Raw genomic sequence first — 15680 nt, forward strand, 5'->3', positions numbered from 1 at the left:
AATTTACTTCAATTTTTTTTTATTGCATTTCTGAAAGTTTTGTCATCTTATTTCTGTAAGTATTCATTGGTAAGCACTTATTTGAAGAACTGGATGAATGAAGTGACTTTGTTTAAAGCTGGCAGTTTCCTTCATTATCATGACAAGGTGTGTTATGTTATTTATGCCATATTCTGTATAACAAAAAGCATATTACTTTAAATTTAGAAATTTTTTGACAAATTATAATTAAAACTCATTCAGAACCATGGAACTTGCACATTTTTTTCAAGCGGTGTTTTAAAAAGCTTCACTACGCTTTGATTACTAAGACAGGCGTACAATAAACCTTTTCTCAAAATTGTTAAGAACTGATTCTCTCACATTAACATTAACATTAAACTTCTATGATTTAAAATAAGTGTGTTTTCAGATAGAAAAAGAAGGTATATAATGTATATATACTTTATTGTTGTAGAGCACAAAGTGGAAGTAGTATTTTGAGTCTATTTTGTACATACTGAACACCGTAAAAAAACCCACACATTTGAAATCATGGCTGCTTATAATGTTTTTTTTTGGTATTGTTTAAGAATTGTCACAGTAAAGCTCATCCAAATTTAATTTAGGGCAAAACTTTTTGATAGCAAAGATGTTTTTCAAAGTTGCTTGAAAGACTGTATGTAGTATGATGTTAACATTTCATACGATCACAGAATTAGTACTTCTGTTGATGTCATAAGATATTAAGACAAAATTTCACATTATTGTGATACCATAGATATATTAAAATATGACTTTTGAAAGCCAAAGATGAACTTTTAGAAAATTAATTTTATATATTTTCATTAATATTAACAATATACCATAACACAGACACTTTTAAAACACAAAACAGTCCAATTTCTGCCTATCTTCAGAAGAAAAAAGGACATAAAAAGCCTAAGAGGAGCAAGAAGGCTGATGACCAGCCACAGTCCAGGTGGCACCACAGGATGTGGTCGCGTTCCTGTCTTTTTTTGGGGTGTGGGAGGTAAAGGAGAGAAATGCAGATGTAATTGAAGCATATTGGCAATCATAAGAAATCAGATTTTCAAATGTTATGAAACAGAAACCTGTAATTTGCAAGTAGAGTTACAAGTAGGAAAACCAGGACTTGGGCAGTAGTAAGGCAGCAGTGAGGGTGGGGAATGCTGAACAAAAAGGACATTATCAATCATAAAGAGACAGAAAAATATGTAACAGCCAAATACTTAGGTCTCAGACGTCTCACCAATACCAAGAAGATGAAAAATGAAAAACAGTCTTCCCCACAACTACGGCAAATGGATATGAATAACATTGTACAAAGGGGCAATAATGTTACTATAAACATCTCCTTTACTTGCCAGTGAAAATATTGTGTAGGCTTTTCTGTCACTGAATCATTTGGGGTGGGAAGCTTGCTGCATCATAATGTTACAGGGACATTGGAAATGCTGTTTACATCAGTGAAAAATGTATCTCCCTATGGTAAAGTCTTTTTAACACTTAGTTAAAAAAAGAAAAAAAAATCCTAAAAATACCACAGCAACAGAACAGCCCCAAATCCCTTTAAAAATGTCAATTAAAAGACTCTAATTATTCTCCTCCACAGTTCTATTTAGTGGTTGAGAAGGTATACAAGGGAAAACTTTGCTGTATAAGGTCTCTAGAACTGGACTCTATAGAATTTACTGATATTATATCTGTTGAAACATATGAGCTTTTCAATAAACTGGAATTAAAAATCTATTTATATCTTCCTGACAATTCAGATTGGCAAACACAAATGACTGAAGTTTAGAAAGGAAGTCATCAAATAGATGGCTGGATGGGTGGATGTATGGATAAAGGAAGCTTTGGAAGATGTATCAAAATTATAATAAAGAAAATGAATTCATGTGAAATGTCAACTTCCAACATTGCTCATGGGGCAATGCATAAATGATACATCATTTCATTGCTGTGCCATTATTTTTGTTATTTATATAGTGTTTTTTAAGTCTTTCTGAAGAAAGGAAAATAAGTTTGAAATAATATCTGTCTGTTTATCTGCCTATCCGTCCATGTAAATATATACATTGGATTACGGCTTATTGCATAATCACATTCTAAAGAACAGCTCTATATTAATACAGCCCATACAATAGGCAATGAAATCAATTGCATAAGAAGTAAAATGTTCCCCTTCTTTTGAAAAAAGATTTTACTTTTGCATTTAAGAGTTCTACCACATCGACTAACAAAGCATATTTTTCTGTTAACATATATTGATTTAGAAGTCCTCAAGAAAATAATTTTCAAAATATATTTGAAAGGGTAAATATATATTTTATTTAAAATTAGTTAAGCAGAAATATGAATGCTTAAATGATATTTTTAATCTGAAAACAGTCCACAATGTATCAGGGAGGTGGAAGAGAAAATAGAGGAATATGATAGCTGTAGCCCCATTAAAACATTTATATTATATTACATTCTATTATGGTTTGGTGTCCATTACAGCAGTATTCAAGTAATTTACTGTAAGAAAGATCTTGCTCTTATTTTGGCAACAGGCATAGATACAGCTGCAAATGGAAATGTACCGCCACACTGCTGACTCATGAATCCCTCTAGGGCACGGTAACACTGAGCGAGCAATGCTGAGGTGCCACACCAAGGTGCAGAAAATCCAGTTTCACTCCCCTGCGGAGTTCGCTGAGGACATAGTGTCCCACCAGGCAATTGTCACTAGCCAATTTCTGAGCTAGACTGACACTTCCCTGAACTAGCATGAACCATTACTGAGGTGGCGCTTTTTTTTTCCCCTGGTTTATTGATCAGATACAGTCCTCTCTTTTATAAGGATCATCTGAGTTCACAAACACGATAGCAGTTATTCTGAGAATCACACTGTTCAAAACAATCATCTGTGGCATTATTGTCTGTTATGGAAATGTCAGCTGAGTCGAAATATTAATTTTTTTTTTCCAAATTTGTAATGAAGCATCAGCTTTCACAATACAAATACAGAAAGCAAGATCAGGTGTGGAATATGTTTATTTTGAAGTGTATGAATGTATTTGCAAGGTACAATGAGGTCCTAACCCTGTAATTATTTAATGTTTTGCATATTTTTTCCTCATACTACTTTATTTAAGACTAAGGTACGTAACTGTTTGCGATTAAATAGCTTGAATTAACTTCTGTGGAGACTTTTTCATTCTACTTTAATTCAAAAAATGACCTTTAAAATAATAAATACTGTTTCAGCACACTCTTAAACCTTTCGTAATTCTGCTTAGCACCACTTATAATAATTATATTTGAAATGTGGAAAATCTTACATCAACTATTATTATGCTGAACATTTAAAATGTTTTTCTTAGGCTGCGTGCTGATACTCTCAGTCTTGGAATGTTAAGATGTGATGTTAAGATGATCTTTTATTAAATGATGTCATTTTTGCTCTGTGACCATATTGGAGTTTTGGCAATAAGAAAAATTAGAAAAGATTATTTTTTTTGTGATTTTTTAAATCAGGTTGTATACGTTCTTAATCTTCAGGACTCATTATTTCCCTTAATTTCTGAATGGCTCATTTCTATACATCCTTTAGCCTCCTGGCCTACAGATTAAAAGCTTTAGAAAATGCTATTCTTTCATTCATTAATAAAATAAATTTTATTAATAAGTTTTATTTTTCTTTCCTTCAAGACACAATTTTTAACGGTCTTGGACTTGGTGCTGTCATTGGCCTGGGAGTGGCAGCCCTTTTGTTAATCCTGGTTGTGACTGATGTTAGCTGCTTCTTTGTACGACAATGTGGATTGCTAATGTGCATCACCAGGAGGATCTGCGGGAAAAAGAGTGGTTCAAGTGGAAAAAGTAAAGAACTGGAAGAAGGAAAGGCAGCTTACTTGTGAGTATTAATCCCATATTTTGGAAACTTCTTTAAAAGAAAAAGTTAGCTATCCACCTTGCATTAACTCTATGGCCATCTTGTGCTGGGGCAAAGAGAATTCATAAAATGTTTCTAGTACTTGGAAAAGTGTTCCACTGAAATTTGAAGAATTGTTTGTGGTCAAATGTTGCTGTAAAAGAAAAATGGATTAAAAAAAAGGCATTTACCATACCTCACTTTAAGATGGCCTCTTTGTGCAGCTTGACGCAAAGGAAATTGATCATAATTCAGTAATAATCATAGGCACATCTGTGGTCCATGAGGAACAGGTAACAGATCATTTCTGCCAATCCATCTTTGAGCTGCTAATACCCAAAACCTCAGAGTATGGTTGTGACAGTGCCAGTAAATCTGAGAGTAAGGGACGTAGTATTATGGAAAATCTGTGAAAAAGCTTTTCTTGTCAGATATTTAAGGGGAGATTTAGATTAGATAGTAGGAAGAAATTCTTTCCTGTGAGGGTGGTGAGGCAGTGGAACAGGCTGCTCAGAGAAGCTGTGGATGCCCCATCCCTGGAAGTGTTCAAGGCCAGGCTGGATGGGGCTTTGAGCAGCCTGGTCTAGTGGGAGGTGTCCCTGCCCATGGCAGGGGGGTTGGAACTAGATCATCTTTAATGTCCCTTCCAACCCAAACCATTCTGTGATTCTATGGTTCTATATAGCACTTGATGGAAAATCTTGTTTCTTGCCCATAGACTTTAGGAATAAAAAGTATTGTTGTTTTTTAAAAATAGGAGTGCTGAGCTGGATATGGGTGAAATGCTGGTGAGCATGATTGTTCTTTGTAGCAACAGTCAATGATTGCTAAATTCTCACAAATACCCTTGTATAGTGGCTACTTCATCAGAAAAATTGAATGAACTGATAATTTATGTGCAAATATGTTTCTTTAAATGAGAGAGTGGATAGTGAGATCTCTGGCAAAACAGTTCAAGTACTGATTGCATAAAATAATAGTGCTTTAAAGACCCAACATTTACAGGGCTTTCAAAAGGTAAGCTGGAGAGATGATTATTTATGGTCCCTCATTTTAGGCAGTTCCTTTTTTTTAACTAAAAAATGCATCATTTCCTCATTATGCTCATATTATAGACTTCTTATGCATACACTGTAATATCTGTGAGAGTGCTGTCTTTGTGTGGTTTAAATAACATTTAATGTTGGAATTCATGCGTGCTGCAGGTCTCCCAGTCATCAGGCTTGAAGTTTATTCTCCTGCAGCTTCCCATATCCCATCCTTCTCTAAATGTCTGTAGAGCAGATCAGATTTCACAGGTCTCACTGTTCATAGCTGTATTCGGCTTCTTCGTTGCTGGTAGTGGAAGCATAAGTGGGTTTTTTTGGGTTTTGTCATAGCTATTGGGATTCGGAGACTGTGTCTTTCTTAGGTAACCTGATTACATTTCTTGGTTGGATTCTCAACCATTTTGGAAACAGCTCCATAGAACAAAACCAATCATAAGCAGGCACACAATATTTATATAAAATAATGATTCTGAAAAGAAATTATGCCGTAAAGTAATTCTCTGCGGCTGACAGTAAGAGAAAGAATAATACCATTTTTTCTATTGTGTGAAGCCAGCGTGTCCAGACCAATAGAATCAAGATGTGAAGCTTCTGGCTCTGACTCAGCTGTCCTTTCCTATTGAGCACAGCACTTCAGTTTATGATTTAATTTCACATTCAAGAAGTGACCAAGTATGAATTGGTGTACAGACCCTTTCTGAATGGGAAGACCTTAGGGAGCTAAAGTTGCAAATGTCACTTGACAGCAGTTTATACCTTGCTTCAACATCTCATACCCAAATGCCATTCCATGCTGTCCCAGAAAAGCATAAAGCTGGTCACTTAATATTAATTCCTCAATGACACTTATTTTGCAAGAACAACTATCTTATTTAATTATATTTCTTTCATTGTTGGGGTGATCTTCAGTCAGTCAGACCTTAAAATATTTGGGACTGCGCTCGGCATAAATAAACTGTCAGGGTGAAATTTCAAGAGAGGCTTGAAGAGTCAAAATTTGAATTTATTTCATGCCAACTGCCATTTCCTAAAAGACCCTGACATTTCCTTCTTTTAAATATGTCAGTTGGCATTCTGGATTTTTGAGTGGGTGTATGGTATGGTTCTTTTTTACATTTTGATTGTAGGTATCATTAGTTATATTCCATATGTAAGGAATGTAGATGATATAATGCATGTAACATACAAGCAACCACCTGGAACAGAAATGACATAATGTGCTTCCTGTAAATCAGTTTCCTGCCTGTGGAATTTTTAATTGTTACACAGTTTGTACTTTCTGTAGAGATCAGTTCCTCAATCCTATGTGAATGCTGTTCTCTAATAACATCTTTTTTGGGCTTTTGGTTATGCAATAGTGTTTGTTTGTCAGTAAGACTGTAGATGTATAGGCAAACCAAGTAGAACTTACCGTTCCCTCCACCAGTCATACTATGATCCATAATCTTTTCATAGATTTGAGGTAGCCATGACAGTTATGTGCATCATCTACAGAAATGAGCATTGTATACATTTGTGTATCTTAAAGTAGAATTTCGCTTGCAGAGGTGAATAAGCACAAATCATGCCATTTAAAGAAAAAAAATAACCAGAATCCTTTAGACTTCTAACCATTAATCCTTCCCTAGTCAACTTCTTGGCGACCCATTTATCTGTGGTACATTCTTATTACCCTACAAAGATTTTCCTGGAGGATGCCTACCAGAGAATGGTAGTTTTCCAGGTACTTCCTGAATAGGTGGATTATTGTAGTTGTAACAGCCTCTTTAATTATCGTCTTCTCAGGAACAATACAAAAGTGTGAGATATGAATTAGACAAGGGTTTAACTGGATCTTTGCTATGGAGCATAGCAGTCTAACTGCTCTCTAGAACGTCACAGGTCCAGAAAATAGTCTGTTAGATATAAAAGTGATCATCTGTAACGCAGTTACCCTTTGTTTCCAGACTGCAGCAGATAAAGTTCCAGGATACAATTCCTAATCTGATGGCAGGAATAGGGATGAAATATCTACATGGAAAGAGGTTTTATTTTTGAAATATCAGATACATCTTGGGTATCCTTTGATCTTTCTTTCAGGAGTAAAATTATATGCAAGTTTTTAATTAGTAGTAATATTGTTAATACTTCTGTAGCAGCGAACATTGCTTTCCATATCATGGCTGTATCATCGACAAAAGTGTAGTGACAGTACTCGCTGCTCCATCTTCCTTACAATCATTGTCCAACTGGCGCAAAGGTTGTTCATTTACTTACATGTGAGAAAGTAACATTTGTTCCTAAAATGGGGGAAATATGACATAGAAACAAAAGAGTTTCTTCTAGCAGTGCAAACAGAAGGGGCTAGGTTCTTATCACACAAGGGCTCTTTATCCTGTTCTAGCAACTGGGATTGTCACAGTCTCAGGAGATTAAAGTACACTTTTGCAGTGTGTATATTAATATGAAGGCTCTTTACAGTGCCAGAAAAGTTCAAGCACAACTAGGCATCAAGATGTATATTTATTATACTAGGTTAGGAAAGTTTTCATCTGTTCCCATGAAGAGGCGATTGTCTTATTATTTAGTCATAAACAAAATGCTCTTTTGAGATGCTAATCCGTGATGTTTGCAGAGTTAGGTAAGTAACCATGGATACAGGATGCTTTGAAGACTTCAAGGAACTGGGAACACACTGTTAAATGCGTCTTGGTGGTGTTAGTCACTGATAATTAGTTCTGCCTTTTCTTTGCTGGCTTGAGAGAAGGGATCTTGTTAATTAGTTATGTGCAATGTATGTGGTTAATATGATGATATGAGACTAAGACTCTTTTAATAATTTTTAGGAAAGATGGATCAAAAGAGCCAATAGTGGAAATGCGAACAGAGGATGAAAGAATTACCAATCATGAAGATGGGAGCCCAGTAAATGAGCCAAATGAGACAACTCCGCTCACAGAACCGGAGTAAGTAGCCTGACATTCCCCAGCTTTTCTCACAAGCTCCTTCTGGCTGCAAGGATGAACTGGACTTCCCACACTCTGGGAGGGAGATACACAGCATCACCAGCATGGTGTGCTGCGGCAGAGCAGTTTACCAGTGTAATTTTTTACAATAATCGATCTAAATCACGGTATGCCACTATCGTGGTTTAAACCCAGCCAGCAGCTAGGACCATGCGGCCACTCACGCAGTTCTCCCCTCTCACCCAGAAGGGCAGGGAGAAGAGGGAGAAAAGGAGGGGAAAGGGAAAGGAAAAAAAAAACAAACTTGTGGGTTGAGATCAAGACAGTTTAATAGAAATAATAACAGAAAAGGAAAATAACAATAATAACAATAATAATAATGACACAAGTCAGTCTCACCACCCAGTGAATTGGCACCATCCAGAGCAGTGATTGCAGAGTACCCCCTGCTCTGGCCAACCTCCCATTTATATGGAACATGACGTCTATGGTACAGAATATTCCATTGGCCATTCCGTTGCTCTGTCTATGCTCCTTCTCAGCTTCTGTGGGAAGCTGAAAAGAGTCCTTGAAAAGTATAAACATCAGTTAGCAATAACTAAAACAATATGCGTTATTGACATTCCTTTCACAGCAATCACTAGAAAGAAAATTAACTCTTTCCCAGCTGAAACCAGGACACCCATGTACAATGGCTGAGGTTATCAGTAGATGTTTTTCTCTTCTTCCTGTGACCCAAAGCCCAACCACATCTGGGCGTTATCCAGCCCTTGGATGGCAACACCACCATAGTGGCAATCATGAGACGTATCTTTATACCACTACCTGTTTGGAGGTTAGCAAGTATCCAGGGAAATTTTCTGGCCCTCCCTGATGCCCTGACTCCTGAGGAGCTCCTCTTATGCTCTTGGTGAAAACAGACCTCGTGTCAGGGCTGGAGGGGCACAGGTAGCTCTGCCCTTCACTCCCCGGCCCACCCGTCCCCTCTGACCAGGGTCCAGGAGCCCCATATCATCTCCAGCCTCATTGGCAGCCCATGCCCAACCCTGGCCCTGGTGGGACACAGACCCACATGCTGCTGCCACCCCAGCTCTGCCCACTGCATTCAAGGGCTGGAAGGTGAGGTCAGGTCTCAGGCAGCTCTGAAGCTTGCCCCGCTGCTCCCTCGCTGCTCCCAGTTAACCTCCAAACCCCGTGGGGGGACCACGGCCGGCAGAGGCAGGTCACAGCCCTGCCCGCTTCTCTCTCAGCCCCAGCACCCACAATCATCTCACCCTTCCAGCCTTCCTGACCCTGCAGTAGTAGCTGATCAGGAAAAGGAATTTTAGTGAGCTGCAGCTCATTTTTACCACATACCCAGGGCCTACCCAGCAGTTATTAACCACTCTGCATGAATAATCTGACTCACAGGAGTGGCCTTAGATTGGGTCACACACGCATTCCCCCCCCCACCCTGTATGTAGCGCATAATGATCCTATGCTCCAGGCACTCAGCTGCCGCAGCGTGGTCCCGTCCTGCTTTCACTCACACAACTGAGAGCTTAGCTCAGTATTTAAGTCTACGTGGTAATTGGATCAACAGCACTGAAGGGTAGCCATTTTGCTCAGTACCCACATCCCCCCTTCCCATCCTGGCAAGCTGTTCTCAGCACAGAAACTGCAGCGGTTTTCCCCTTGGGCTTGCAGTCTCTGGCTGTCTCCTGAATCACAGGGACCAGCCTTGGGCTTGGGGATCCCAGGTGCTGGCGGTCAGGCCCTCTCCTCCATTTTGCCACTGCAGCCCTTGGAACAGACTAAACTGGGTAGAGTGGCCAGTGGTTGTACTCGAGTAGTGCTTTTCGAAATGTGTGGAGGGTAAACTAACATTTGTGATAGGGCACAAGGAAGCCGGTATTTTGCTAACCTTATTGTCACAACGAGAGCTTCTGGTGTGCTTTTTTTTCTTTTTTTCCTGAAAATATAGGTTGAATAAAAACTATTATTTCAACAAAGGTGATGACAGTACCATTCCTTCTATTGAGAGCCCACCTAGTGATGTTAAAGGACATGAACTGATTGCTCAAGAGTTTCATTTCTGAGCCTCAAAAGTTGATTGATTTGAAATTATTAAAGACAACTCCAAGTTTCTTTGGTTTGAGCCCAAAGCTTTTCACATGATGTGACAATCTCGTACCTTATGAGATCTTAAAGCTGTCAGGGCTACAAAGACACTTCTGTAGCAAATATACAAACTCACCTGTTGATTATTTGATGGAATCTCAGTTGTTTTTTAAAAGGAGAGGATGTTCTTATAAAAGTCTCTTTCTGAAAATACAACAAAATTGCCTTCCTTGCCATTACCTAGAACTGCAAATGCCAGAACCTTTAATAAGAAAAAAGCCTGTCTTATTGGCTGTTATTGGTATTTGTAGTCAATGTGGGAAGGTGCTAAGTAACTGCACATTAAGCTATATACTTCTTTAAAGAACCTGTGCGTGAAGACTTCAAACTTGTGTTAATTAAATAATTATGGAATTTGCTGAATGACTAGTGATATACTTTCTCTTCATATTAGAATTTATACTGAGGAGCACTGTAGAGAACCCACAGTTATCTAAGGAGTCAGGGGAATGTAGTTGTAGAGATTGTACACTCCAGCAGGCCTTGGGCATGTTAGTGAGTAAGGCACCAGGGCTACATGTTTTCATGCTTCATGACCATTTATAGCCCCAGATGTTGCAAATACAAATAAGATGCATCTAGCAAGGGACACAATATAAGGAAAGATTAAGTTCACTTCTTCCTGCTTGTCTCAGTCATTAGAACAGCTGACAGGAGTGAAATATGAGAACGTTTAGAACAAAAATGTTTTATTATCTTAAAGGAGGGGGAAAGAATCAGTCACTGGTGGCACAAAAAATAACTAAATCATAGGAACAACTGATAAGGAGTTTGATGGGTATTATGTCCTTGGGAGAATAAGACTGCTAAGAGTTATTAATAACGATGACAGTTTCCTTCTTGGTAATTTCTTCTCCTACAAGCAATGGGAAAAGGCAGCAGTCCAAGGATGGAGCTGGATGGAGGTTAGCTAAAGGTTCTGGACAGTGTCACTTAGGAAACCAAAGATGAATAGAGCATCGTGCAGTGAGGACATCTGAAGGGACGCTGGTGCTAGGGGAACGTGGAAAGACCTTCTGCTCAAACAGAAGTCGTAACAGATGAAACAGAGAAGCAATATAAAGTGTGGCTGAGAAGCCACTAAAGGAAAGGAGGATGCAACAGGGTAGAAGTAAGTCTCTCAGTAGCAATAACACGAAAACACATTGTCAACCACAGGTGCTATCAGCCAGAAAGGCACACGCTGGGCAGGGGAAGGATGACCAGCGGGAATCTTGGAGGGAAGAGCTTAGCTTGCAGGAAGGAAAAGTGTCAAGGACGTTGCAGGCAGGCAATATTCATGCAAGGTGGGATTCGTTCTGGCTAATTATGGCTGACTTAAAGGTATACAAGATAAGCCTTCAATTTAAATTATAGTAAATATTTTGAATAATTAGTTGAATGATTTTGAATACTGCCAAATTATACTCAGAACTTTAAATACAATTTAAGCATTTGTGGAAAATAATTAGTGAAGAGATGACTTCCTCTTACATTAATGGGGTCTTTTCATTATATTGCTCAGTATATTATTCAGTAATCTACATTTTACTTTAACTCAGATGATTCGTGTCACAACCAGGTTTGGGATTCATGTGTGACAGATGAATGCAAAGCACTTTTGCCTGGAAGTCAAAAAGTTTTAATAATACTGGCAGGAAATCGATTTAAGATGTGCATTCATAATATATTTCTGTAATATGATTAAAATATCACATGCAGTGTGGTACTATAATTACATTCTTAATCTGACATTTCTGTGTTTCCAGTATTGGTTGAATTTTTCTTAGTATCAATGAAGCTGTGTGAATTCCAGTATCAAAATGGCTGGGAGCCATTTTCCAATAAAATAGGAAAGTAAATATTCTAGTTAAAATTTTGCATGGGTAATATCAGCAGAATATTGCAGTTAGACCACAGGCAGTGCTAGAGGAAGTCAATATTATTAATGATTGATAACAGCTAGTATCTGATTAAAGCAAAAGAGCATTTTAAAGTTCTCCAGTCTTTTTTTTTTTTTTTTTCATTTTTCCAAAATGGTTTTATTATAAAATGCTTTAGAATTTGGAAATATTCCTCTGCCCACCTGAAAAATATTAAATTATTTCAAATAGGTGTAGCTAAAGAAAAAATAGGTGTAGAAAAATTGGTGTAATTAAAACATTTCAACTTGATTTAATTAATTAAAACATGAAAAGTATTGAATGTTAATAGAGATTGAATATGAGTTAATGTTTGAAACAAATGGAGAGGAAAATTCCAAAATAACAAAAATGTTGGTATAGTCAAAAAGGAAAAAGTCTAATGATAACTGAACTGATAACCTCACATCATATCCAAAAAAAACCCACAAGTTTTTAAAAACAGTAAGGTCAAAGAATGGTGGATGGACTTTTTGATGACCAAAACGTGTAAAACATTTTATTTGTTTGTAATTTTTTTCCTTGCTTGCATTGAAAGCAAGGCTAATTTTATCACACTGTTTGCATGAAGATGGATTTCAGTGATATCTAGTATCCCTCAACAGCGTTCTAGCAAATCTTCCTATTTCAAATAATTAGAAATTATTTGTAACATGCTCTTATCCATTCTCCAAAACCAGTCTATTTTAATTTCCACACAGTATATTTTGTCAATTGCCCAGTTATTACTTTGACTAAATATTTCCTCCCTTTCAGAATTACTCTGCCTTTATATAAAACTAGATTAAATTAGGTCTTTTTGAAATACTAGTTTAAGTGCTTTGCATGATCAGACCTTTAACACAGGTGCCTGCTTACCTGAAATGCCTCACATGAGCCGCGCTTCCTCTGTCCCAGTGCCTTATCCTCTTTTAAAAATAGATTTGCATTGATTCTACTGTTTCCATTATTTCAGGCATCGTGTTGTGGGCTGAAATCTGTTTCCTTTGGGTGTGCCATGTGAAACAGACAATTACTAGGGAGCTCCCTCTGTGCTCGAAGCCAGACAGCTGATATATATCCCACATATTTTACTGGAATAGAACAAGTTAGTCTTCTCTTTGATTTCTCTTAGAAATAGGTTGTGCTGGTGATTTAACCTCTAGATAAACCACATCTTTCTTAGTTCATTTCAGACAGTCTAAATTTCATAAGACTGGGAATTTGGGTATTGCTTTGGTTTATTTGTTGTTATTAAACACTGTTATTACAAGACATTCCTAAGGGATTCCTCAGACAGGTTTTGAACAGTATATTGTTCTTTGGGACATCAAAGCAATCACAGTGGAACTTTACTGAAATGTTTAACAGTTGTTATGAATAAAAGAGCCACATGCATACCATTCCCTAGTTAAAAAACAGAAAGCAAACCCGAACTGGAATCATGATTAACAGCTATTATGCCCAGGAGACATTATTACAGGAATATCTGAGTAAACCGTACATATTTTTGACATCTATACTTTTTGACAGCTAACTACTGGCAGTAGGGAATCAATGATTTTCAAGACCTTTTTGAATGAAATCAGTGTTTCTCTTTCCTGTAAAGCAAGGGTGGGGACTCATTTGCCATTGGAATTAAGGATTATAAAACCCAAAAGAATCTTTAGACTGTTTCTGAAAGTAAAATACCATTTGAAGGTCTTCTTGCATTCAAATAAGAACAGCTTCTATCACAGGGGTAAACGCAGACAGCTTCTTATTGTGCCATTTCTGAGTTTTCACTAAGCTTATCTTAAAAGAGCTATAAGTTATTAACACAGCTAGATTGTGTGCTCTAGCAAAAATAAACCGTAGAAGTTTCTAAACAATAACATAACCTCCATTACCTCTTTGTGCTATAAGAAATTATTCCCTTTACCTTGGCATAACCTCCAATGATAGATGTCGTCTTCAGTATACAAATGAATTTATATTTAGAAACAGACATAAAAAAAGAGTATAATCTAGATTCAGCAAAAGGCTTGGCTGTAATGTTTCATGATATCCTCAGGAACACATACCTCCATACTGTCTTGAGTCAGGTTATTTGGCATTCTCTTGTTTCTTTTGTCTTATTGAAGAAACTGCATTTTGGGCAGCAGCAATGTTCTTATCGTGATATTTAGCTTTTTCTGGCTTTGTAAAAATGGAAAGAGTTAATGAGTATTTCTTTAAAAGCAAAGAACCTCAGTAAGTATACTTTATTTTCAATAAATTACGTTTCTAGAAACACTGTGGACTGTGTAAACAATACATACTTTGTAGACTTAAATTACAGAATATGTGTTATTTATGTACTACCATGATTCCTCTTTTCTTCTAATAGGAAGCTGCCACTAAAGGAGGAAAATGGGAAAGAAGCTTTAAATCCAGAAACCATAGAAATCAAAGTTGCTAATGACATCATCCAGTCAAAAGAAGATGATAGCAAAGCATAATAAGATAAACTACAGCTGTCTGGATAATGCATTTGGATTGAAGTAACCCTGTGACCAAAACTTTACAGCTGACCTTAATTTCTTGGGAAACTTAAGCTTGGAATAGTTAGTACATGTGTACATATGATGAAACAGTTTATGTCTACAGTTCCTTTCTATTTTTTTGTTAATGGTTTTAGTATGTAGTTTTGCTGACATCAAGTCCCATGGTATAAATTTGAAAAATCTGCAGAATAAGAACTGTAATTTATTATATGACGAAGTATGTCTCTTTAGAAGAATACTTTACAAAGCACCCCTAACCACAAACAACACAACAGGTCTCTCCAGATCCTACAGTGCAAGCTACATACATGAAGTGCCATACGCTACTGTATTTGTTTCCATTTATAATAAAGCAAAAGTTTAGGTTGCCTTTAAAACAAAAAGGAAACCAGTCTCAGCGTAACATTGAAGACCTTAGCACTAGCAGACACTCAGTAGTCATTCCAGCTGTGCTTACCACCTGAAACAAACACAAAAACACTCTTCAGCATTGAGCCAGCTCCACCTGCAGTTCCACCTGGGTTCTTCAGTATAATAAAAAGTTGGTAAACACGATGTCCAGGTTGAAATAAAATTAGCTAAATATTTTATAGCAGTATATTGGCCTCATCCTAACTACATGACTGTGACTCTGAAAGGCCCCAGGATTTTCAGTGCTTCTGGTTTTCGGTATTAATGTTTGGGAGGTTGCATGTAAACTAAAATGCAGAAAGGTGTGAAAAGAAAACTTTTTTGATTATAATCTTGGCTTTAATTGAATTACAATAAACACAAACTCAAAATATTTATCCCGACATTTATATACATATACAGTATTTGTTCTTCTTTTAGTTCTAACCTTTTAGTTAAGGGATAAAACTGCATTTTAGTGTAGTAGATATATTTTCTCCCCAAATCAGTACATGAAATTTTAAAAGTTGGCCTTATTAAAGTAGCACTTGTTCCTTTATGATTTCATACTCTTTGTCTTAACAAAAAAAACCCCATAAGAACAGATGGAAAGGAGGACTTTGGCTAAACAGTTAGGAACAGTTTTAAATTATTAATTAATAGCATCTTTTATTAGCTTAAATACATTTTTCCTGTTGACCATTCCTTAAGATAAAACTTTTTACTTTTTATTATTCTGGCTAACATGCAGCTTTCTGAAATTTGACTGATCTACTTGATAAAAAATTAATTCTTATTTATTATCATTG

The 15680-nt window shown here is 36.9% G+C and overlaps 1 protein-coding gene across 1 annotated transcript in view; it reads left to right on the plus strand.

Moving 5' to 3' along the window:
• NCAM2 (neural cell adhesion molecule 2) overlaps window positions 1-15451 on the plus strand; it is a 301713-nt gene extending 286262 nt beyond the window's left edge. Inside the window, exons 16-18 of the mRNA XM_074599962.1 lie at window positions 3700-3904; window positions 7797-7916; window positions 14325-15451. Coding sequence (XP_074456063.1) covers window positions 3700-3904; window positions 7797-7916; window positions 14325-14436 — 437 coding nt within the window. The 3' untranslated portion in view covers window positions 14437-15451. The remainder of the gene's footprint in view (window positions 1-3699; window positions 3905-7796; window positions 7917-14324) is intronic.
• The last annotated feature ends 229 nt before the right edge of the window (window positions 15452-15680 follow it).

This window comes from Larus michahellis, chromosome 1, assembly GCF_964199755.1.
Source record: "Larus michahellis chromosome 1, bLarMic1.1, whole genome shotgun sequence".
Taxonomy (NCBI): Eukaryota; Metazoa; Chordata; class Aves; order Charadriiformes; family Laridae; genus Larus; species Larus michahellis.